At 42.8% G+C, this 25,034-nt stretch overlaps 1 protein-coding gene across 1 annotated transcript in view; it reads left to right on the forward strand.

Moving 5' to 3' along the window:
• Nucleotides 1-24,039, forward strand: part of CAC2 (acetyl Co-enzyme a carboxylase biotin carboxylase subunit) — a 37,627-nt gene extending 13,588 nt beyond the window's left edge. The window contains exons 10-17 of the mRNA XM_088971544.1: nt 3,004-3,189; nt 3,371-3,463; nt 3,548-3,629; nt 7,990-8,096; nt 19,441-19,516; nt 21,269-21,315; nt 21,410-21,472; nt 23,686-24,039. Coding sequence (XP_088827670.1) covers nt 3,004-3,189; nt 3,371-3,463; nt 3,548-3,629; nt 7,990-8,096; nt 19,441-19,516; nt 21,269-21,315; nt 21,410-21,472; nt 23,686-23,745 — 714 coding nt within the window. The 3' untranslated portion in view covers nt 23,746-24,039. The remainder of the gene's footprint in view (nt 1-3,003; nt 3,190-3,370; nt 3,464-3,547; nt 3,630-7,989; nt 8,097-19,440; nt 19,517-21,268; nt 21,316-21,409; nt 21,473-23,685) is intronic.
• The last annotated feature ends 995 nt before the right edge of the window (nt 24,040-25,034 follow it).

Below are 25,034 nucleotides of genomic sequence, written 5' to 3' on the forward strand. Positions count from 1 at the left end.
ATCAATTCATTAATCAACAAGATAGATCAATTACAAGCATCCCATAGAGAGGTGCGAGGTGTAGTAGCCTCACTCTTGAAAGAGATTACCTCCAATCAACAAAGGAAAGGTAATATAACAAAAAAATTACAAAGCAGCCCAAAACAGGTATTCCCTGTTAATCCCTTGTTTAGCTAGAGAATCAGCCAGCTTGTTTGCCGACCTTCGTACCCACTGGACTCTCACTGTCATGTTCCTTGATAACCAAAACACTCTCTCAAGGAGATTCCTGGAGCACCAAACAACCGATTCTGGATCCATCAACCGCCCCACAATTACCTTAGAATCTCCTTCAATTAATAAAGTTGCCACACCAAGTTGATTTGCATGCTGAATCCCTTGTAAAGGCAGCTAGTAATTTTGCTCTAGTTGAGTCTGGTCCTGAGAATAAGGATAAAATATTACTGTCCTTATCTCTCCACCCCTCTTATACTAAAAGGGCCAAGGTTACCTTGGCTACTTCCATCAGAGTTTAATTCGATGAAACCTTCAAGAGGATAAACCCAATCTGCAACAATACTCCTTACAAGAAGAGCTTTTAGCTACTGCTGACCTACCTCTCCAAAAATCATCAAAGGAAAAAGATTGGAACATAGTAGTCGTTCTCAGCCAATGTATTACCCCTGTCATTATGCAATTCTTGACTTCTGAAAGGCTTCTTTCCTTTTCTTGAAAAGTTCTGGCATTTCTTTCCTCCCAAATTGTCCAAAGTCAAGCTACTCTAGTACACTTCCACATCACCCTCCCTCTTTTTGTAGGCCAAGTGAAGGCTGGGAACTGAAACAACAGAGTTACTTCTGTTGATAGATTCCACCTGCACTCAAAAATAGCAAAAATCCAATTTCATATTGCCACACCTAAAGGGTAGGATAAAAGTAAGTGGTAACAATCCTCACAATTAGACTTGCAATGAACACACCAAAATGGGGGTAAGCACAAGTAAGGCCTTTTCTTTTGCAATTTATCAAAAGTATTACTTTTCCCATGAAATACTTCCTAGCAAAATGCATAAACATTAATAGGCCTATTCAAAACTTCCTTTACTGGTAAAACCAAAGGAGCAGAGGAGGAGCAAAGGGATTTAAAGGTGGAAGCAACAGAAAAGTAACCTTTTGGAGAGGGAGACCAAATTCTTCTGTCAGGTTTAAGTGGGTTCAAGCAAAAATTATCAAGAGAAAGAAGGAGATCTGCAATGTGTACCGACTGGATAGAGGTGGCTAACAGCCATACAAGGAAGGACAGGGAATCTGCAGTGTGGATCCCTCTGCCTGAAGGATGGGTAAAGCTGAACTTTGATGGCAGAAGCCAAGGAAACCCAGGCCCATTGGGGATAGGAGGGGTGCTGAGAGATACGGAGAGCAACATCTTAGCCTTGTTTTCAGGCCCCGTGGGAATAGGAGACTCTAATAGAGCTGAGATTTTAGCGGCGGTACAAGGTATTCAGATTGCAGAACAACTAGGAGTTCAGCGATTGGTAGTTGAAGGAGACTCTAAGAATGTTGTGGGATGGTTGACAGACCCAGCTTCAGCTATGTGGCGATACAGATTCATTGAGGAAAGTCAACTGGCTCACAAGAAACATGACTGTACCACTCTTTGGGTGGGAAGATCAGCAAATACCTTAGCGGATGGGTTAGCTAAGCAGGGGGCTTCAAGGGAACATTTATTTTGGGCTGTTCTGTAATTTTGCTTCAGCCTATTTCTGTTTTAATTTGATGTAATACTTCATTAGAAGAGGTAACAGCTCGTGCCTCTTTTTGGGTTTCCTGTATTGCCTTATTATTTCTGGATTAATAAATTATTTTCACTCATAAAAAAAAATCATACCAATTCATCATCCCTTAAAACCCTATGGAACCCAAAGTCCCAGTTTGGAAACAAAGGGGTGATGGGAGAGGAGAGACATCTAGCAATAGGCTCTTTTTTATACAGGGAAATGGAGTAAAGAGAAGGGAAAATATCCTTGAGATCTGATTTCCCACCCAAATATCTGATTGCCCATCTTGAAGCTTTAACTCGTCATTTGAAGGAACACAGGAGTAGATCTAAATATCTAATAGGTGATAGAATGAGAGAAAGTAGATTAAGATGGTTAGGTCGCATGCATAGAAGACCTTTGACAGCACCCATAAGTTGAAGTGATCTGTTGCAAGTTGAAGGAGCTAGAAGGGTTAGGGGTAGACCAAAAAGGACATAGGTCGAAGTAGTAAGAAATGATTTAGGTGCTAATAATTTAACAATGGATATGGCATTAAACGGAACAGAATGGTGAGACAGGAACATGTAGCTGACCCCATATAGTTGGGAGAAGGCTTGGATGATGATGATGGTGATCTTGAAGCTTCAAATGCTTAAGAACAATCTTGCAAGCATGAAATTTACCTTGGGCTGTAAAAGTCTTTAATTGGTGTTGTAAGTTTTAGCCCTCGGCTATCTGATGTATAGGATATCCTATATCACTTATTACAAGGCTTGGGGATGAGCTGGGTCAACTAAACTGATTGTATGTTGAGATGATGAGTTTGGTTAATTCAGAATAGTTCAACTTGGAGACTGAACAGATGGGTTCAGTGAATTGTTGCAATCTTGGCTATTCTAGTTATGTTTTTTATGTAACAAAATATTAGTTAATCTTTAGAGATGTTTTCTTGAAATATGCAATGCCTTCATAGTTAGTTTTTGGGCCCTCTCTAATGTATAGTCACTGTACACGGGCTTATACTTGTACATGCTCTTCATACCTTTTCAATGAAATACTTTATTTTTTCTTCCTAAAAAAAGAGAAATATGCAATGCGTTCACACTACCATGTAATGCAATTTCACTCAACTATCAACATATAGTACTTGAATGAACTAAATAAAGGAATATAATATGAAAGTTACTGACAGTTATGAAAAGTTTACATGAAAGGCATCGGTTACTGGAGTATAAAGTAATTTTTTACTGTGCCTTCTTTTACAGCGAAGGAATCAAAAGCTGCTAGAAGAAGCCCCTTCCCCTGCATTAACACCAGAGTTGCGGAAAGCTATGGGTGATGCAGCAGTTTCAGCAGCAGCTTCTATAGGTTATATTGGTGTAGGCACTGTTGAATTCCTTCTGGATGAAAGGGGTTCATTCTACTTTATGGAAATGAACACTCGGATTCAGGTAAAGTGCAGAAGCTGGAGCAATCTCTCTCCATACCCATCAGATCCCCCTTCCACAAAAGAAAAAAAAAAACAAAAAAAAGTAAAAGCTCTGGAACACGTAAGTGTGGCTTGTAAAAGGTTCAGCCAGTGATAATAACATTTTCTATTTTGTTGTTCCTTTTATTTTGGTAAAACCTCAGGTGGAGCATCCTGTTACTGAAATGATCTCTTCTGTTGATTTGATTGAGGAACAAATTCGTGTTGCAAGGGGAGAGAAGCTGCGATACAAACAGGTAAGATGAAAGAGATATTCCATGTCTTTCCTTTTGAGCCTAAAATGTGGGAAATTAAGAATATTTTCATGATTTAATCTACAGGAAGATATTGTACTTAGAGGGCATTCAATTGAATGCCGCATTAATGCTGAAGATGCCTTCAAAGGATTCCGACCTGGACCTGGTATGCATTGAAGTGTTACAGGAATTCCTTCATTTCTTTCTTTTCTCTTTTCCTTTTTCATTTTTCTTAAGGGGGTGGGGGCATACATTGAGTTATAAAACCATAGTTCAATGTCAATCTGGTCAGGCTTACTGGGCTGACCTCAACCTAACTATGGTGGGTTGTCTTTGTGTACAACTTCTAGAATTTCTGTTGCCTGGAGGTTGACATGGCATATCCAGATGTTTTATGCAAAAATAGGTTCAGGTTTTGAAGTCTTTGAGGGTTCAATACAGAAGTTAGCATTGTTTTTGTTTATTAAACCCTAACAAATAAGAAAATAATAAAAAGAAATTAGTTTATAAACACAAAAAATGAATATTTTAGTTAAATAATGTCTATTTTATAATTATAATCTCAAAAAGTTAATTATATAAAAGTATTTTATAATGAAGTATACCAAACTGCTTGGCAACTGGGCCAGGCGAGCCTCCAAGGGCGCCCTGTTGCCTTGACAACTATGGTCCATGTGAATACTATACCCAAACTGTGTAACTCATTAGCTGAATTCTGAAGTTGTTTAACATGTCCATAGAAGTAGTTTTTCTTTCACCATATGGGAGGGAGGAGGCTGTGCCAGAAATTTTCTATACGAGTAAGCCATGATCTGATGAACACTTGGGTCCTTTTTCTGCTGTCGCCCTGGAAGAGTTCCAGATCACCTAGATCTCTTTACTGGGCAACTTGTCTAGCTTAGTAAATCATGCGCATATGACATATTTCATATGAGAAAAGACAGAAGTGATTTAACATGGTGGATTGAAGACTTGTATTCTGTGGCAAACTGGCAATCCATATGAACCCTCCTGATTCCTGAGTTGTACAATTTTCATACAAATCTATATCATGTGACAAATTTGTGACTCAACCCATGCCTGTGCTAAGGGAACCTTACTTGGATTTGGGTAGTTTCTAGTGTTTAATATGATATACTTCAGGTTGGTTTCGGCTTCAATTGATCCCTTATTGCAATCCTAGTATGTGTATGCTTGTGTAAAATGTGAATAGAGAACCTTTTTTTTTTTTTTGAGGGGGGGTGGTATGTGTTTTTTTGTCATGCATTGTGCTTGTGACATGTATTTTAGTTCCACTTTCCATTTTTCTCCTTGCTGTCCAATCCAACATAGATTCTTTACTTTCACAACCCTAATACCCTACTTATCAGAAATTGATAAAAAAAAAAATACCCTACTTATCAGAACTATATTTCTGTATGAAAGCAGATTGTTTAATTGCCATATGATTGACCTTCTAATATATTATGTTCAAAGAGCTGTAGCATAGGTGCAAGGAAAAATGGTTATAGCAATGACTAGATACATCTTCCCTCATCAACCAAATCAAAGTTTATGAGACATTGTTTCTTTCCAAACACTCAATGCCTAAGTAGTAGCTAGCATTAATCCTTATAGGAGTGACACTGTATTACTGGTATCAATTGGGCCTGTAAATATTAACAATATCTCTCCATTATAGTCCCTATAGACCCATCCATTTACCAGACCTTTTATGGATTTCCAAGGCAGCAATGTAGAAATTAGGTTAAATGGTATTCTGATGGGGGGCTACCCAAATGTCTGGACAATTTCTCTTCCTGTGTAGGATGAACCCACATACTGCTGACCTCTATGTCATATGCTTTGAAGTCTATGCAGCCAATGCACCATTCCCTGATTTGTGTATCCTCTGTTTTCTTGTTTTTTCCTAATATGGTTCTTGTTATCAATAAAAATAAGGTGAGGATACAAATCGAAATACAAAAAGATGGAAAAATGTTGAGTAATTAATTCACTTCTATGTGGTGGATGTGAAGGAAAAAGCAAGTGTAGTATAAGATATTATCATAGATTGTCTGACATGGACTACCTTTTTACCTTTATTTAAAGCCATCTCAAATGAGATGTACAACCAGAGGAAAACATATCTCAACACTTCCCAAATAGCGGCAGAAAAAAAAAACTGCACCAATTGCAACAGAGGTAAGAATCTGAAATCAAAGCTCAGGTAAAGTCTTTCTGCCTAATTTCCTGAAGTTTCAATGCAAACTGATCATCGATAGGAAAGATCAATGGTGGATGCAGAAATCTGTCCTGTATGAATTTCTAAAACATAGTGCCATTGGACTGATCAATGCAATCCTAAAACATGAGGTAAAAGTCCCCACACAATTCCTAATATTTCAACTAAATTCCCCAGACAGTTTAGTCTGCTTACTTCTGTACAGTCTGAGCAGAGTCAGCAGACAACCATATACAACCAGTCATGTGAGCCCTTAACCATCAATTTTCTGACCCTGTGCATATTCCAATTACTTTTTATAGAACTTGGCTCTTATCTATATTACTTTGGGGTTGATTGTATGCTAAGCACGCAAAAAAAAAAAAAAACAACGGGGTGATTATTATGTTTGGGGGTTTGGTTAATTGTTGACCAGTCCCATGAAACATAATTGTATTATGATTTGATATGTACAATTACATATTTAGCCCATTTGGACAATTAAATTACAAATATATGCAAGAAAAGTAGAAAACTATTGGGTAAATTACAGATAGGTACCTTGTACTTTTGGGGTAGTGACAGATGGGTACCCTGAACTTTCAATTGCCACACTTGAGTACCCTGAAACTCTCAAAAATAGACACTTGGGTCCACCCGTTAGTATTCCGTCAGTTAAACATTACTTATTGTCACCCTTCCGTCAGTTAAACTTATATGGTCTGACTAATACTGTATAGGTTATTAAGTTAGTCAAGGACTAGCTACTTCTCCCCACAATGACTAATATCGTATACGGTATTAATCAGACCGTATAAGTTTAACTGACAGAAGGGTAGTTTTGACATTATGTAATGTTTAACTGATGGAATACTAATGGATGGACCCAAGTGTCTATGTTTGAGAGTTCAGGGTACTCACATGTTGCAATTGAAAGTTCAGGGTACCTATCTGTTGCTACCCCCAAAGTACAGGGCCCCTATCTGTATGTAATTTACTTTATCTGTATGCAAGGTTCAAAGTATCGACACGTATCGGCCTGTATTGGCCGATGCGTATCGTTCCGGGACCTCCCCGATACGCCCCTACAGTGGGTGTATCGGGGTTCTGACCGGTTCAAGGGGTGGATGAGCCCTAAACCGGGCCCCTCTGAACCGGTTTCGAAAAAAATAAAAAAGTAAAAAAAAAAACAGCATCGTATCGCCCGATATGCCCCTACTGGCGTATCGGGTGTATCTATATTTTGAACCTTGTCCGTATGTAATTTACCCAAAAGTATTCTATGTTACACAATCTATGATAATGCTATACACTAGCTCTTTCCTTCACAGTGGGTTACACAGCAAGAATGATGAACAGAAAGGTGAAAAGCTACAATTGAAAACACGAATGTATGATTTGACAACAGGAATTATAAGTGGTACAAATGGTATTGTGTTATCACCAAGTTGTAGCTGCTTTAAACTGGATGCCTGATACCAATAACCAGTGTTGCTATGATCTCTGTCAAATATATTTTCTTATTTTTACTAGCATTTAGAAATTCAATAAGTAAATCAATTTAATATTTCCCATGCATGTAGACATACTACTAATAGATAAAAAGCAGTTAAAAATAATTTATAATTACAACTATTACTGTAAATGGTTTGACCAAATATTTTACTTAAGTTAATATTTTAATTAATAATTACAACAAAGGGTTGCAATAGTTCATTTATCAAAAAAAAAAAGGTTGCAATAGTTCATTAGTTATGCTATAAACTTTCTCATGATAATTTGCAAATGAATATTTGACCTTGGTTACTCCATCACCTTATTCAGATGGGCCCCACTATTTGTCTATTAGCCACCTCTTTAGTTGACAATATGGCTGGGATAGGACTTAGTTATATTGGGTGACCCTACAATGAGAATAGTAATACTAATATTTTTTTTTGGTTTGTTGCTTTGAATTACTTCATAGTCTTCATAGTCTTCCTACTTTGAATAGCTGTATCTTCTTGCTAGCATGCTTGCTTCCCCTAGAGGTTTTGGTCTCTTACCGGGTAGATTAAAGGGGCCATTGCTTGGTGTAATGGTACCCAGGCTAACAAGTGTTACAATGCGTGTTTGAGTCTGAAAGCAGCCACTTTGTGCCAAAAAGATGCCAAAAGTTAGGTCCATATCCAGTCCACCCGTCCCAAGACCCCAGGTAGATGGGGCCAACATTGGGCAACCTGTTTTGGCTTGATGACTTTGGCTTTGCTAGTTGTCTTTTTCCTTGTTCTTAATAATCTATCTTGTTACCCATAAAACAAACACTTATTTGTTGTGACCACAGGAAGAATAACATCATATTTGCCACCTGGAGGTCCTTTTGTGAGAATGGATAGCCATGTTTATCCTGATTATGTGGTCCCCCCAAGCTATGATTCCCTTCTCGGAAAGGTATACAAGTTTTTCACATCTACATGGATGTATGCAATTTAAATACATGGTTTAACTGTGTGGAGAGGTGGGTTCTTGTGTACATGCACTTGTCTATAAATTTATGCTGTGGTTGCACTTATGTACAAGTTTGCTTATTAAATTCATTCACATAATTTATATTTATATATATGCACATATGCACATAATTCATGTACCTTTGCATATATGGGAGTGTTTATCTGTATGAATGGCCTATAAAACATCACATATGCTGTTTTAAGGTTGCAGCTCTAAGATTTTTCTTTTGTTGCTATAAGAATTCTTTCTTCTTTTTCTTTAGATGAGTTGAATAGAACTGCATTTTTATTGAACTTGGTTGTCTGTAGATGGTTCAGTAATGGGAAATACTATCTTATCATGCTTGCAAATTGTATACATATGTGCACACCATGGTCTTACTGTGTGGGTGGATGTCTGCTTGTGCATGCATTTGTGCATGGACCCACTATTTTCATCAACATGATGTTATGGGCCCGGGTGTAGGATCTCGTCACGGGTTGCAAATTGTATACATATGTGCACACCATGGTCTTACTGTGTGGGTGGATGTCTGCTTGTGCATGCATTTGTGCATGGACCCACTATTTTCATCAACATGATGTTATGGGCCCGGGCGTAGGATCTCGTCACAGGTCGGTCTACGGGGAGAACTCCCAGCTTCCCTTTGCCCCTCCCTTGCGCGCAGACCCTATGGTGGCAAACTGAGGGTGATTTGTTCAAGAGATCACCCCAACTCTCCTACTCTTTCTTGACTGAAAACTGAATGCTTTATTATCAATTTGCAGCTCCTTAAATAGGAGATTACAAGAGGTGTGGGAAGACTCCCAGTAGAATTCGAATACTCATAGATAAGGATAATTCACACTTTTAGGATCAACAGACTCCTACTTTTAATAGGTAAATCAAACTCTAGAAGATAAGGAAACTACTAAGAATAAGATAAGATGAGCTGAGATAAGCTGCCGCCTTGTGGGCCCCTCCTCACTGTTGTTGTCGGCGGCTGTACGTCCTCCCTATGAACGCATCCACAACATTACACCCCTCCTGGACGACGAGCTTGTCCCCAAGCTCGAGATCGGGGTAGGCATCTTGCAGAACGGTCCAGGGAATCCAGGTGGCCTCAGTTGGTGGTAGATCGTCCCACTCCACTAGGACTTCGAGGGTGCCTCGATTGATGTGGGATCGAACCAGAGCCCAAGGTTGTAGAATGGGTCTGCCGTCTCGTACGGGTGGAAGGGAAGGTACTTCATCAGGAGGGGTTTGGTGAGATACCGCTCACCTTGGAAGCCCCTTCGAGGGTGGCTTAACCTCCTGAAACAGAAAATGGAGAGGAAGAAGAGAAGGGAAGGTAGGAAAAGAGGGATTCAGTGAAAGAGAAAAACAAGGGATATTCATTCATTCCTTCTTTAAAAGAGTATGGCCTTATATATCTAGCCTATAGGTGTAATCATAGAGGGAATATCCTCTGATTGGCAGAATAACTAACTGATAACAAACTCTGGGAAATATCATGGAGGGAATATCTTCTGTCGACAGAATTACCCTCTCTATGTGTAACTAATTCTAAGGCTCTGTCGCCTGTCCCTGAGGCTCTGTCGCCCGTCCTTTCTGCTTCCTTGAGTACTGTTGATGGGTAGTGGCCTACTCCACTCCCTGTGTTGGGTTAGGGGAAGGTATTTGGGTCCCAACAATTCCTCCCTCCTTAGCATTGACCTTGCCCTCAAGGTCTAGGTTCGGGAACCTCTCATTCAGCCTTAGATAAGGTTCCCAAGTGGCGTCTTCTGGGGGCAGCTCGACCCATTCTACCTTGGCTTCTGGTACAACCTGCCCACCTCGTCGGACCCATAAAAAATCCACAATTTTGATGGGCTCTGTGTAAATGTCCCCTTCTTCAGTGAATTGGGGTAAGCTAGATGAGATAGGAGTATGATTTCTCACAACCTTCTTGAGAAGAGAGATGTGAAACACTGGATGAAGCTTCGAGGTAGTAGGGAGGTCCAATCTGTAAGCAACAAGGCCCACTCTTTCCAGCACCTTGTAGGGCCCATAATACCTAGGAGCTAGCTTGTGCCAAGCCTGTCTTACCACTGAGACCTGGCGGTAAGGTTGGAGCTTAAGGTAGACAAAATCACCCACCTGAAACTCTAATGGACGGTGGTGAGAGTCATAGCTGATCTTCATTCGTTGCTGGGCCTTTGTCAAATTGGCCTTGAGCAGTCTAAGAATCTCGTCTCTTTCCAGTAGGCGAGTCTCTACTTCTGCCACCTTGGACGACCCATATTCATAGGGTAATATGGGAGGGGGTTCTCTGCCATATAGGGCCTTGAAAGGTGTCATCCCTATAGCTGACTGATAAGTTGAGTTGTACCAATATTCTACCCACGGAAGCCAGTGAGCCCATTGTCTAGACTTCTCCTCTATGAAGCATCTAAGGTAGGCTTCTAAGCATCGATTAATGACTTTAGTCTGTCCATCAGTTTGCGGGTGATAGCTGGTGGATGGGTGTAGTCGGGTTCCTTGCAATCTGAAGTACTCCTTCCAAAATGGACTTAGGAAGGCAGGGTCACGGTCCGAGACAATGGATCTTGGTGTTCCATGCAGTTTCGCCACGTCCTGTATGAAAATGTCGGCCACCATCGCTGCAGTGTAAGGGTGAGGCAAAGCAGAGAAATGGCTATACTTGGTGAGGCGGTCAACCACTACCATGATGACCTCTTTTCCTGTAGAACGAGGGAGTCCTGTGATGAAATCCATGGAGAGGTCTTCCCACACTTGCTCTGGAATCTTGAGGGGTTGTAGAAGGCCCACGGGTGACTGTGAGGAGTATTTCTGCTGTTGGCAAGTTGGGCATTCTGAAACATGGTGCAACACATCCTTGCGCATTCCTACCCAATGGTTGTGGCTGCTGAGTCTTTTTAGGGTCCGTATCACCCCTGCATGTCCTCCCAACGCGGAATCATGAAATAACCTTAGCAGTTCAGTTTTGTGGGTGGAATTTGGAGCAACCACAAACCTACCCTTGAAGGAAAGATCATGCCCCACAATTTGGTAACCCGGAACCTGAGAAGGGTCACTTTTCCACCTTTCCTTGATGTCTTGCAGTTGTGGATCAGATCTGGCTTCTTGCCGTATAGCTTCAAATAAGGGAAAACTGGGCTGAGAGCAGGTTAGTTGGGTCAGCTCTTCTACCCGTGATAAGGCATCAGCTACTTTGTTGGCAGGCCCAGGTTTATACTCGATGTGGTAGTCGAATCTCATTAGTTTACTAAGCCATTTTTGCTGCTCCGGGGTGTGCACCCTTTGTTTTGCTATCTACTTCAAACTTCTTTGGTCTATCCTGATGATAAATTGGCGTCCCAATAGGTATGCATGCCATTTCTGTACTGCCATTACCACGACCATCATTTCCTTGACATAGATGGACTGATTTTGGTGGGCTGTTGAGAGAGCTTTGCTGAAATAAGCAATGGGTTGCCCCTTTTGCATCAGAATGGCCCGCACTCCGACACCCGATGCATCACACTCTATCTCAAAGGGTTGAGAGAAATCCGGAAGAGTGAGGACTGGAGGGCTAGAAACTGCTGTCTTCAAGTCTTCAAAGGCCCATTGGGCATAATCAGCCCACCCAAACGAATCCTTCTTTAACAGGTGTGTTAGAGGGGCGGCCATAAGCCCATACCCCTTAATGAAGCGCCTATAATAACCGGTAAGCCCAAGAAAACCCCTGAGAGCCTTTACAGTGGTGGGCTTGGGCCAATTTTGGATGGCACCTATCTTTTCTGGTCTGCCATGACTTGGCCTGCAGCAACCACATGGCCTAAGTACCGAATCTGTCTTTGTCCAAAGGAGCACTTTGCTAATTTGGCATGCAACTGGTGCTCTCTCAGATTTGTGAGGGTAAGTTTAAGATGTTTCATATGGGTGCCCCAATCCTTGATGTAAACCAAGTCGTCATCGAAAAATACCAGAATAAATTGCCTTAAGAAAGGCCTGAAGATGTCATTCATGAGGGCCTGAAAGGTGGAGGGGGCGTTGGTAAGTCCAAACAGCATAACCGGAAACTCATAATGGCCATCGTGGGTCCTAAAGGTTGTCTTGTGGATATCAGCTTGGTGAACTCGGATCTGATGATACCCAGACCGCAGGTCCAATTTGGAGAACACTTGTGCTTCCCCTAACTCGTCCAGCAGTTCGTCAATGAGAGGTGTTGGGAACTTGTCATTCACTGTAATCTGATTCAGGGCCCGGTAATCTATGCAAAACCGCCAACTACTATCCTTCTTCTTCACTAGGAGTACGGGGGATGAAAACGGGCTGGTGCTGGTCTGTATATGACCCTTGTCCAGTAGCTCTTTTACTGCCTTCTCAATTTCCAGCTTCTGGAAATAAGGGTATCTATATGGCCTCACATTGGTTGGTTTGTATTCGGGTAAGAGGGGTATCTGATGGTCATGGGCCCGGGGTGGAGGTAACTGGTTTGGTTCCTTGAATATGTCACCAAATTGATCGAGGATTGATTTTAGGCTTTGGTGTTGGGCTTCAGTAGGTTGGTCACAGTCCTGATTGTTTAAAATTGCAACAGTGGGCCGAATGCCTAAATGCATAAACAAGGGCTGTCCAGTATCCTTGGAGGCCCGTATTATTGAGGCTAAGGTATCACCTTGGGGACTAGGGGGCCGCACCCCTTGCAAATGGCAGGTCTATTCATTTTGGCAAAAATCCATTGTCATTCTGGCCCAATCACACAGTGCAGGACCTAGGCCACGTAACCAATGGATTCCCAAAATAATATCAGCCCCTGAGAATTCCAATGGGTGGAGATCTATCACGAAATTATGGCCCTGTACGAGGATCCTTTCCTTCTTACATACACCATCACATAACATCTGATTCCCATTAGCCATATGGATTGAAAAGAGAGGAGTGGGGTGTATAGTCATACCTAGTTGCTTTGCCAAACGGCAAGTGATGAAATTCAAAGTAGAGCCACTGTCAATCAAAACCATCACAGATCGGCCACCCAATCTTCCTTCTACTCGCATGGACTAAAGAGGGTTGAGGCCCATGAGAGCATGTAGAGAGATCTTGGCTCCAACCGGTTCTGGTTCGCCTGATATCAGCTCACAGTCTTCGAGGTGCTCTGGTTCTGTCCCCTCCGGTTCTCCCTCTGTTTGAAGGAGAAATACTCGCTGGACCTGGCACTTATGGCCCGACCCAAACTTATCATGACAGTTGTAACAGAGGCCCGTCGCGTCGGGCCTGCATCTCAGCCCACGAGAGGCGCTTGAAAGGTATAGTGGGCCTAGGAAAAATGGGCTTCTGAGGATCCCCAACTTGTTTTTGGTGTTGCTGTTCGGCCCGCTGGAGAGCCCTCACATTCGGATAGGATGGCTTGCTAGTCCTGCGCATGCCCACCGCTGCCATGACTGTTGCTGGTCGAAGAGCTCTCACTTCCAGGCGGATGTCTTCTCTGAGACCTCCCACAAAACACCCAACCAAGGCCTTCTCTGGCCATCCATGTACTCTAGTCACCATTCTTTTGAACTCGAGCTGGTAGTCTGCTACTATCCCCGTCTGTTTTAATCGAGTGAGGAGTTCGTCATAATCCACGAACGTCGTCGGCCCAAAACGGATGCACAGAGCTTCCGTGAACTTCGCCCAAGCTACCTGAGGATGGGTTTGTCGATAACACTGAAGCTAGAGAATAGCGTCTCCTTCAAGGTGAATGAAGGCGATGGCAGCGCGCTGGTGTGCAGAGAATAGCGTCTTCTTCATGGTACTCGAAGAATCTCTCTGCTCTGAAGATCCAAGGAATGGGATCTCCACCGGAATAGTTGGGAAAATTGATTTTAGTAACCTTTCCGACGGGGTAACCCCCAGTTCCCTGGCTTCCGGAAATAGAGGCGTTGGCCCCTGTTGGTTGACTGGTCTCGCCGGACTGTTGTTGGGAGGTGAGGTTAGAGATGACCACCTTGAGATCCCTGAGTTCGTTCAGTACTTGGTGGAACCCAATCTCAAGTTGGTCGACTCTGTCTTCCATGGTAGAGGATCTTGTCTGCGGCATATCTGGTCTACAACCTTGCTCTGATACCAACTTGGTGAGATACCGCTCACCTCGGAAGCCCCTTCGAGGGTGGCTTAACCTCTTGAAACAGAAAATGGAGAGGAAGAAGAGAAGGGAAGGTAGGAAAAGAGGGATTCAGTGAAAGAGAAAAACAGGGGATATTCATTCATTCCTTCTTTAAAAGAGTATGGCCTTATATATTTGGTCTACATGTGTAATCATAGAGGGAATATCCTCTGATTGGCCGAATAACTAACTCATATCAAACTCTGGGAAATATCATGGAGGGAATATCTTCTGTCAACAAAATCACCCTCTCTGTGTGTAACTAATTCTGAGGCTCTATCGCCTGTCCCTGAGGCTCTGTTGCTTGTCCTTTCTGCTTCCTTGAGTACTACTGATGGGTAGTGGCCTGTTCCACTCCTTGTGTTGGGTTAGGGGAAGGTATTTGGGTCCCAACAGGGTTCCTGTAAACGGCTTGAGCAAGGACACGTGGAAGGTATCATGGAGTTTGCTGTGCTCTGGTAGCTCAAGCTGATATGCAACTTTCCCGATTCGCCGTACCACCTTGAAGGGTCCGTAAAACTTGGGGGCCAATTTAGGGGGAGATCTGCCCTTGAGAGAATGTTGCCGATAGGGTTGGAGCTTCAAGCACACGAATTGTCCCGGTTCGAAGGTTAGGTCCCTGTGGCGCTGATCGTTGGTATTCTTCATGCGTGTCTGAGCCTGCTGTAAGCGGAGAGTGACTTCTGCCAGGAGGGCATCGCGATCCTGTAGACTACGGTCGACTTCTTCCAGCCGTGTCGAACCGGGCTCGTAGGACAGTAGGCGGGGGGGATCCCGACCATAGACAACCCGGAATGGTGTCATGCCAAGGGAGGAGTGATAGGTTGTGTTGTAGCAGTATTCGGCCCATGGAAGGCAATCCACCCAACGCCGTGGCTGGTCGCCCACAAAACAGTGGAGGTACATCTCTATGGTACGGTTTACGACCTCTGTTTGCCTGTCCGTTTGTGGATGGTAGGCGGATGAAAAAGCTAGTGTCGTACCCTGCAATCAGAATAGCTCCTTCCAGAAGGTGCTGGTAAAGACTGGGTCCTTGTCACTGATGATGGATTCGGGTAGCCCATGCAAGCGGAAAGTATCTGTGAAGAAGACGTGGGCAACCGAAACTGCGCTGTATGGGCAGGATAAGGGAATGAAATGAGCATACTTGGAGAAACGATCCACCACCACGAATAAAACTGATTTCCCCCGACCTTAGGCAGGCCCTCAATGAAGACCATGGAGATATCAACCCATATCTGTGTTGGGAGTGCAAGCGGCTGGAGGAGGCCTGTCGGGTGCAAATTTTCCCATTTTTGTTGTTGACACATGGAGCATTTCTGGATAAAATCTCGAATCGAAGCCCGCATACCATGCCAATGGAAATCGGTGCGGACGTAGTGCAACGTCTTCTGAACCCCTTCATGTGTGGCGTTATGAAAATGCTGGAGATGATGGCGGGGATTAATGGACAATTTGTCGGGAGGTATACCCGACCCTTGTATAGTACTAGTTCGTCGTGGAGGGACCAGTTCGGGTTGGTCGCTCCAGACTGTATCTCTTGAACCAGGCCCCTCCATTCCGGTGATTGGGGTAGCACGCTTCTAATGCTTTCCAAGAGGGTGACACGGGGTCGGGAGATTGCACAAAGGTGTATAGCATCTTCGTCACGCCTGGATAGTGCATCTGCGGCCCGATTTAAGGTTCCTGCCTTGTGTTCTACTCGGAAGTCAAAGCCAAGCAGTTTACTTGCCCAGTGCTGTTGGGGTGGAGTGGTAAGCCTCTGCTCTAGTAGGTACTTGAGACTGTAGTGGTCCGTCTTGACGACGAAGGGTCTACCCCGCAAGTATGGCCTCCAGTGTTGCACGTCCTTGGCTAGTCCAATCAACTCGCGCTCGTAGGCCGATAGCTTTAGGTGCCGGTCAGCCAATTTGCGGCTAAAGAATGCTACAGGGTGCCCTTGCTGTCGTAGTACTGCTCCAATGCTCACACCGAAAGCATCACATTCAACTGTAAATTCCAGGTCAAAGTTTGGTAACCGCAACAATGGGGTGGAGGAGAGTGCATCCCTTAGGGTTGTGAAGGCGGTGTCTGCTGCTTCATCTCACTGGAATGCGTTCTTCTTCAGCATCTTGGTCAATGGGGCAGCCAAGAGTCCGTAACCCTTTCCGAACTTGCGGTAATATCCGGTGAGTCCTAAGAACCCGCGGAGAGCCTTGGTGGACTGAGGTTTGGGCCACTCTTGAATTGCTTGGATCTTGGAGCCATCTACCGAGACACCTTCTCCGCTGATCACATGTCCCAAATAAAGTACCTGTCGCTCCCTAAAGGAACATTTGGCCCGCTTTAGGAAAAGTTTGTGTTGGCGTAGTAGTTCCAGAATAGTTCGTAGGTGACGAATGTGCTCCACCCATGATGTACTGTAAATTAGGATGTCGTCGAAAAATACTAGGACGAATCTGCGGAGGTGGGGCCGAAACACCTCATTCATCAAAGACTAAAATGTGGAGGGAGCGTTGGTGAGGCCAAATGGCATGACCAGAAATTCGAAGTGGCCATGATGCGTCTGGAAGGCTGTTTTTTCCACGTCCTCAGGGGCCATCCGGACCTGAAAGTACCCTGATCTGAGATCCAGTTTTGAGAAGTATTGAGATTTGTGGAGTTCATCTAGTAGTTCGTCTACCACGGGAAACTAGTCCTTGACGGTTCTGTTGTTAAGTTCCCTGTAATCCACACAAAACCTCCAGGTGCTGTCTTGTTTCGGTACCAATAAGACCGGCGAAGAAAAAGGTGAGTGGCTGGGGCGGATGATTCCTTGTTTCAACATCTCTGCACATTGTCTTTCTATCTCATCTTTTTGCAGGTGCGGGTAGCGGTATGGCCGGACGACGACGGGTTCTGAACCTGGGATTAAAGGAATCCGGTGGTCACACGACCGGACGGGTGGGAGTCCCTTGGGTTCAGAAAACACGTCTGGAAAGTCGGTGAGAAGTCTCTCTATCTCTGCGGTGTGCATGGTGTCGCCATGGAGAGTATGTACCTGCGGTCTCTTCACCCTTACCTTGGTTCCTTGCCAAGTGACTTGTTAGGGTACTGAAGTCCCATAGGATAGGGCCTAGAGTGATGAGCCACTTGACTCCAAGCACTATATCGAACTCGTCCAGGGGCAGTACAAATAGATCAGCGAAAAAGGGCTCTGATTCAACCTGAATTTGGATGTTCCGGCAAATTCCCGGATTGTGAACCCTCTCCCCATTCGCGATGGCTACTTGAAGTCGCGGTTTGCCCTCCTCCGGCAGTTTCAATTGAAGTGTCGCTTGCTTGCTGATAAAGTTGTGGGTGCTTCCCGAGTCTACCAGAATGCGAACTGGTTTCCCTGCCACTTGTGCCTGTAGCTGCATGGTTTGGGAGTTCTGTATTCCAGTGATGGCGTGGAGGGAGATTTCTGGTTCTAGTGTTGTATGCTCCTCCTCGTCTTCCTCCAGTTCGTCAACCAGGAGGCAGAACAGCCGCTTGCATCGGTGCCCGGCTGAGTATAGCTCGTCGCAGTTGAAGCATTGGCCTCTTGCCCATCGCTCCGCCATCTCAGCTCTAGATAAGTGTTTGATGGGGGTTGCTATCGTGTTGCTTCCTATGCTGGGTGTCGGTCTGGAAGTGTTACCTGAGTGGAGTCGTTGTTCCCTGTTGGTTGTCAACGAAGACCCTCCTCCAGTTGATTTCGGGTTTGCCCAAGAAGTCGCTGAACACCCCATGCTGGAAGACCCTCGGCTGATCTGTAGCTTGCGCTTGAAGGCGCGGGCTAAGTTCATTGCAGTGACCAGGTTGGGAGTGCTCTGCATCTCTACATCGACTCTCAGAGGTTCGGCTAGCCCAGCGGTGAACATATCCAGCTGCTGATCTGGGCACACCGAAGAGGCTCTAGTGAGAAGAGTCTGAAATTGTCGCTAGTACTCGGCTACAATCTCGATCTGCTTGAGGTTAATTAATTCTCCCAATGGATTTGCTTGTTATTGGAGGTCCGAACCGAAGGAGGCAGTAGGACTTGAACTGGTCTCATCTGAGACCTGGTTCCTCCTGCTCTACCCGGTAGAACCAGATCTGTGCTTTGTCTGTCAGATGGAATGCGGCCAGGCTGACTTTATCCTTCTCCGTTTGTTGATTCCGGAAAAATTGCTCGTAGCAGTACAACCATCCCAGTGGGTCGCTGCTGCCGTTGTATGAGGGAAACTCCAGTCGACTGTACTTGGGTATGACTGGTGCTGTTGGGGCGGCGATTGGTCGTTCGCCGGATTCCTCCGCCAATTCTGGGCGGTGGCTGTTGTTGGTGGTTGCCCCTTCAGGGCTCCTCTCCCTGGTGGAGAAGTATAACTCGAGTAGGCAACGAAGCTCCCTGACATCTTCCTTGACTTCTCTTACTTCCGCGTGGTTCTCCACGAGTCGGTGTTCCAAATCGTGGACCCTGGAGGACAGCTGCTCCATGTCGCCCATGACGTTTGGCTCTGATACCAAAATGTTATGGGCCCGGGCGTAGGATCTCGTCACGGTCCACGGGGAGAACTCCTAGCTTCCCCTTGCCCCTCCTTTTGCGCGCAGACCCTATGGTGGCGAACTGAGGGTGATTTGTTCAAGAGATCACCCTAACTCTCCTACTCTTTCTTGACTGAAAACTGAATGCTTTATTCTCAATATGCAGCTCCTTAAATAGGAGATTACAAGAGGTGTGGGAAGACTCCCAGTAGAATTCGAATACTCACAGATAAGGATAATTCACACTTTTAGGATCAATAGACTCCTACTTCTAATAGGTAAATCGAACTCTAAAAGATAAGGAAACTACTAAGAATAAGATAAGATGAGCTGAGATAAGCTGCCGCCTTTGTGGGCCCCTCCTCACTGCTGCTGTCGGCGGCTGTACGCCCTCCCTATGAACGCATCCACAACACATGACCTGTACTTACATTTGTTCATATGCATGATCATTCATGTCCTTGTTCATGGTTGGGAATGTCTACATGCATGAACTGCCAATATAATTATAAACTTTCAATTCCTAGTACTGTAAGGTGTTGAAGCTCTAAGATTTCCCTTTTTTCAATAAGATGAATACTACTGCATCTTTATTGGATTGAACTATTTGCCCAAACTGAATTTTGGTCTTCATTGTGTTACTTGTGTTTTTGCATTGAATTTTAGCTTATTGTTTGGGCTCCAACAAGAGAGAGAGCAATTGAGCGCATGAAAAGGGCCCTTGATGATACTGTAATCACAGGTTAGTAATACAATCCCTACTTGTGCAAGTAAATCTGTCCCTTCTTTTGTTGAGTATGTCTGGAGGTTACATTTAGCAAATTAGTATCCTTATCCATCAAAATGCAATTTTTACAGTATAACATAACATTTACATGGACAGATGTATTCCAACATAGATTGGCAATTCGACATAGATATGTATTCTGTTCTGTTCATACTCCATAGGTTTTCGTGTAGATTTTATAGGGGAGCAACTTGTTGAACCACGGTGCCCTTGGTATCAATTTTTATCTCCTTGCATCACAATGATTACATTAATGCATTCCTATTCAATTGTTTTGTATATAAGAAAAATGTTTATTAAGATTCCACACCTATTTCTGCCATGTGGAGTATTCACGTGGCTGGTCAAAACCACCCATCAGATAGGCAACCTACTGGATTGAACACATTCATGACAGTCTATTACAGCCACATGACCAACCTCGTGTTGGAGATATACCCAACCAATAATTGTCATCCAAACTTTTGATTTTTGAACTAAAATCTATTCATAAGAAAATGTTTATTTCATACATGTGATGTGGTTTTTTGGGTCAAATTCTATGTCATGAATAAAAGGTTTAGGAGATGAATGTATATACTTCTATTACATGCCATTCAAGGTTATGGGAAAAATCTGGCAAGTTCATAGTTAAATCCCTCTATAACAAGCTAACCTGTTCTGGGGTAATCAATTTTCCTGCTGATAGAACCTTGCACGTACAAGTCCTTAGTGCGGACAGCAATGTTAGGAATGTGTTTGACTGTCAACAGTCTATATAAGAGAGGCATGGTGGTGGTTAACACTTTGTGGGCACAAGTGTTCAAATTTATTTTTGCGTTGTAATTTTGCAAGAGGGGTGTGGGGCACATATGTTGGGTATCTTCCAAGTACATAGATGTGTCCCAGAAAAATTGGAAGATTTCTTGTGGAGTTGGCAGGTGAAGGCACTTGGTAGGAGGGGGGGGATTGTATGTGATTAATTTCTTTGGCAGTGGTGTGGACTACATGGTCAGAAAGAAATACAAGGCTTTTTGAGGTAAAATTTAGTTTGGAATACACATTTGTCAAGAACTTGTGGGCAGTATATACTCTTGGGTTGCAACTCAAAGTTGCTTGAAGTATGTTTCATATATTTCTTTTTTTTTTTTTATGGAAACACACACTCTCTACCTAATCACATAAAATAAATTGTATATGTTGGCTTTTGACCAACAGAGTGACTAATTTGCCACGTGGAAGATCATTGGGCCATTCAGGAAATCTCACTGAACCAGGGTTCAAAGTATCAACATGATATGACCGATACAGGGCACATAGTATTTGTCTTTGGGACCCGATAACCGTATCGTATTGGTCAAAGTACCTATACAACTATGTTGGTACACAGAGGTTTATCGATACTTTGAATCATGAACTGAACAACCTGACTGGAAAACCCACTCTAATTTCTGTTTTTGAGCCCCAAAATAAGTTGCCATGTAGAAGAATTCTGTGTTATTTACTCCACTAGATGGTCCAACTAGCATACCTGTTCCCGTATATATCTTTATCTATATCTATCTATCTATCTATCTATATATGCCAAAATTGATATTAAGAGCTTTATGTACCAGTGTTTTCTTGCAATCGTTTTTTCTTCAATATCTGAACACTGCCAACCTCGCTCCTTCTTTGTTTGTTCTTCAGTTTGTCCACAATTTGATGTGATTTTAATTCCTCATGCAGGGGTTCCTACAACCATTGACTATCATAAACTAATCCTTGATATTGAGGTTTGAAAATGCTTTTCATCTGTGCATGTATTATTTGATGGGCCTGAAATGCTGTGTTTACATCCGACTCGTTTGTGTTACATTTGTATTGCAGGACTTCAGAAATGGCAAAGTTGACACTGCATTCATACCAAAGCATGAAGAGGAATTGTCTGCGGTATGGAATTATCTTAATAATTATTTTTTCTAAATTAAAATAAATAATTCCTTTAAAAATTAGTAGTTGGAACCAAGCACCAGATCCCAAATGACCTTAGCAAGGTTGCCAAAAATGAAATATAGATTGGAGATTCCTATAGTCACTCTTGTTTCTTCTCTCTTTTACCAACCATAGGTGATATATCCATCAAGCTGGATCATCCAGTTCATTTCATAAATTGAGCACTTAGTTTTTTTTATCAATAACTGGAATTCATTAGATTAAAAGAATTTAGTTACAGTGCTCCAAAGAGAGAGAAACAGGCTTAATTCTCTCCAGGAAGATAACAAAAAAGAAAAAGTTACAGAACAGCCCAAAACATTTGATCCCTTCCCACCCCCTGCTTTGCCAAAGCATCAGAAAATGCATTTTCTGTTCTCTTGACCCACTGAAGCTTGATTTCCAGTCCTCTAGTTAACCACTTAATCTCTTTCCTCTCATTAGCATATTTCCAAAGTCCATTATCTTCTTGTAACCAACTTAAGACCAGCTTTGAGTCCCCTTCAATGACCAAGTTTTGTATATTCAGTTCCTTAGACTTCCTTATACCCTCTGGTACTGCATAGACCTTAGCTTTGAGAGTCTCCAAACCCAATGGAACCTGAATACAAAGCGAGCACCTTCCCATCCTCATCTCTGAAAACCCCTCCTACACCTGATGGACCTAGATTTCCCTCACAACTTTCATCAAGGTTTAAGCTTTATAAGTCCACTTCCTGGTGGTGACTACGCAGGACAAACTAAAGAGCGAGCAGGAACAGAATTAGCCACCTACAGCCAGCTATTCAGCAACATATCCGTAGAAATATCAACAAACAGGTCTAACGATTTCCGCCAATGTACCACCCTCATTGTTACTACTTCAAATAAGGCATTCTTTAATTTTTTCAACTTCAGAGAAAATTCTGGTGTTCCTTTCCTCCCAAAGAGTCCAGCAAACAGCAGCCCTCACACATCTCCACATTATCCTTCCCCTTTTGTTTGGCCAACCAAAGAATGGGGGGCTAAACAAACTTTGAATTGAGCACTTAGTTGAGTTCAGATCTGCTGACCATGACACCTTGCTGGCCATGTTCACCCAGCTGCACATTGGGAACATTTCTTGTACTTTATATCACCGATATTGCCAATGCATGGCCGGATGAACGTGGCCAGCAATGTGTTGTGGTCAGCAAATCCGGACTCTCAGAAGTCACATTAAATACTGAAAATGCTGGCTATGTGCAATAGTCCAACAGACCTATATGATTAAAATGAATGGAAGCACAAATGAGGGGAGAGCACATTTTTGTTTAGATTTTACTCGGTTTTGTTCAGAGAGGAGTAAAATGATGTGGTCTACACCCTATATGAGATAGAATATAGGTTGGTGGAAGGTAATGTATATTTTGACTCACTTGCAACCATAACGATGTAAATGATGCTGCCCCAGTTACGGGTGCAACTTGGGTGGGTTGGGCCGAGTTTAAGATCAACCCATGCCCAATCTGCCCAACCAAGACCCAGCCCAAACTAAAACTTGATAGATTCAGGCAGGTTTGGGTTATTGCCCCAGCTGGGCTCAGGGTTGGTTAGATGGGCCTATTGGGCCCAAGGCATTGAATGCATATATGAATATGTTTGTGTATGGTCTTTTTTGAAATGGTGTGTGTGTGTGTGTGTGTGTGGTTGGGCTAGATTCATGTCGGGTGACTTGGGTCAAGGTCAGGGTGGGATTGGTTTGGGCTTGGTCTGGGCTTACACCACCCAAGGGCTAGGTCTGGCCCATCCCCAAAAATAAAGCCTGAGGTTTTGGGCCCAATCCCAGCCCGTGTAAAATTTTTGGTTGAGTTGGTCCTGCCAAAGTTGCATCCCTAGTTCTAGAGGTGTAAATGTGCATATGTAACAAAGTAAAAAGTGAACCAGATGCAAATTTTAGACCTGTTCCACTTTGCACTCAAAACAAATGCAGCCTGTTTGATGGTAAATGGTAGGATATTCCACTGTGAGCTGATAATTGACTTCCTTGGCGGTATCTTTGTTTTCCTCTTCTGGTACTGTTTTAGAGAAATGCTATCTATTTGTCAGTGATGCATTTATTTGCTCTCTCACAAAGCAAAGAACATTTTATTTTTATAAGAGGATGTGACTAATATTTTTCAATGCTTTATTTTTCTCTTTTGTATTTGCAGCCTCAGAATATAATCTTATCATCTACCCTGTCCAAGGAGTTGACCAACTCTAATGCGTAAATGGAGTGTTTGCCACAACCACAAGTGTATCCAAATCGTGTAAGAGTTGATTACTGCTTCCAGGTTTTAGAAAGGGTACTGAGGTTATTTATCTTTAGATATATTTTTTTTTCTCTTGTATTGAAACTTAGGAACTTATAGGCAATTGGACCATTTATTTATTTTTATAATGAATTAGGGGAGATTTTTTAGGATGTGGAAATTAGAATTTTGGGGAGTTCTTGAGTTTTAACTCATCGGGATGGTTTTGTACTCTTTAATTAATTAAATGAGATCTTTGATGTCTCGATATCATCTTTTTCTTCTTTTACTCTCTCTCTCTCAAAAGAACGTGATCATGGGGAGGAGGTTTACTATTACAGAGAGCTAAAGATACTTTTTATGAAAAATGGGGATCTCCCAATTTTAGGTCAAACGGTTCCTTGAGAGTCAGGATTAACCTGCAACGTAAAAATGATGACATGGATCCAATTGTGCCAATCAGCCAATGGCTTCCGCCAAAATTCAAATTGGTTTGGTCACTTGGTGTATTAGCTCCATCTTGCTGAGCCAATGGATCAAATGTCGGATTGGGCTGCGGATGTTCAGGTCTCAATGTCTCATTGACAGTCCTAAGTATGGTTAGTAGTATAATCATGCCATGGATCTTTTAAGATGCATAAATTATATCATTAGGTCCGAGTTGGTTTCAACCAGAACGATTTACGCTTTATATATATATTTCAATGGGCAGGATTTTTGTATGCCTAAACCTCCTCATAAAAAAGGTCATTTACTATAACACCCCTATATTTTGCAACCAATTTTCCATTAGATGAAACTATGGAAGTGGAAAATAACAGTTTTGACTATAACATCCCTTGGAAAACAAAAAATTGAAATGTCATTCTTGTCCTGAGTAAAACATGGGACAACAACTATATTTGGTAAAGTTTGTTGTTTGTTTGAAGAAGGAAGACATGCCATTGTTGACAAAGAACCTTGAATGCCATTGTTGTCTCTTTTTCATTCTGTTGAAGCCAAACATTTTTTGATAGATCTGAAAATCAAACCTTGTTTCTTTCTAGATGTTTGATATGAAGTTTTAGGGGTACTTTTAGAATAAAAAAGTGTGGACTCAGGCCCTTAAGCATTTTTCCAGTTTGTTTATATGATCACCTTACCATTTTTGGATAGAAAAACAAAGGATTCTTAACAGAAGATCCATTAAGTAAATTGGTTGCAAACTATAAGGGCTACTTTTGTAAGTTGTAAACTATAGGGTAGGTTTTATTAAACCTGTAGGGTGC

The sequence above is a fragment of the Nelumbo lutea genome, chromosome 2 (assembly GCF_056320005.1).
Source record: "Nelumbo lutea isolate HS-2025 chromosome 2, American lotus-T2T, whole genome shotgun sequence".
Classification (NCBI taxonomy): Eukaryota; Viridiplantae; Streptophyta; class Magnoliopsida; order Proteales; family Nelumbonaceae; genus Nelumbo; species Nelumbo lutea.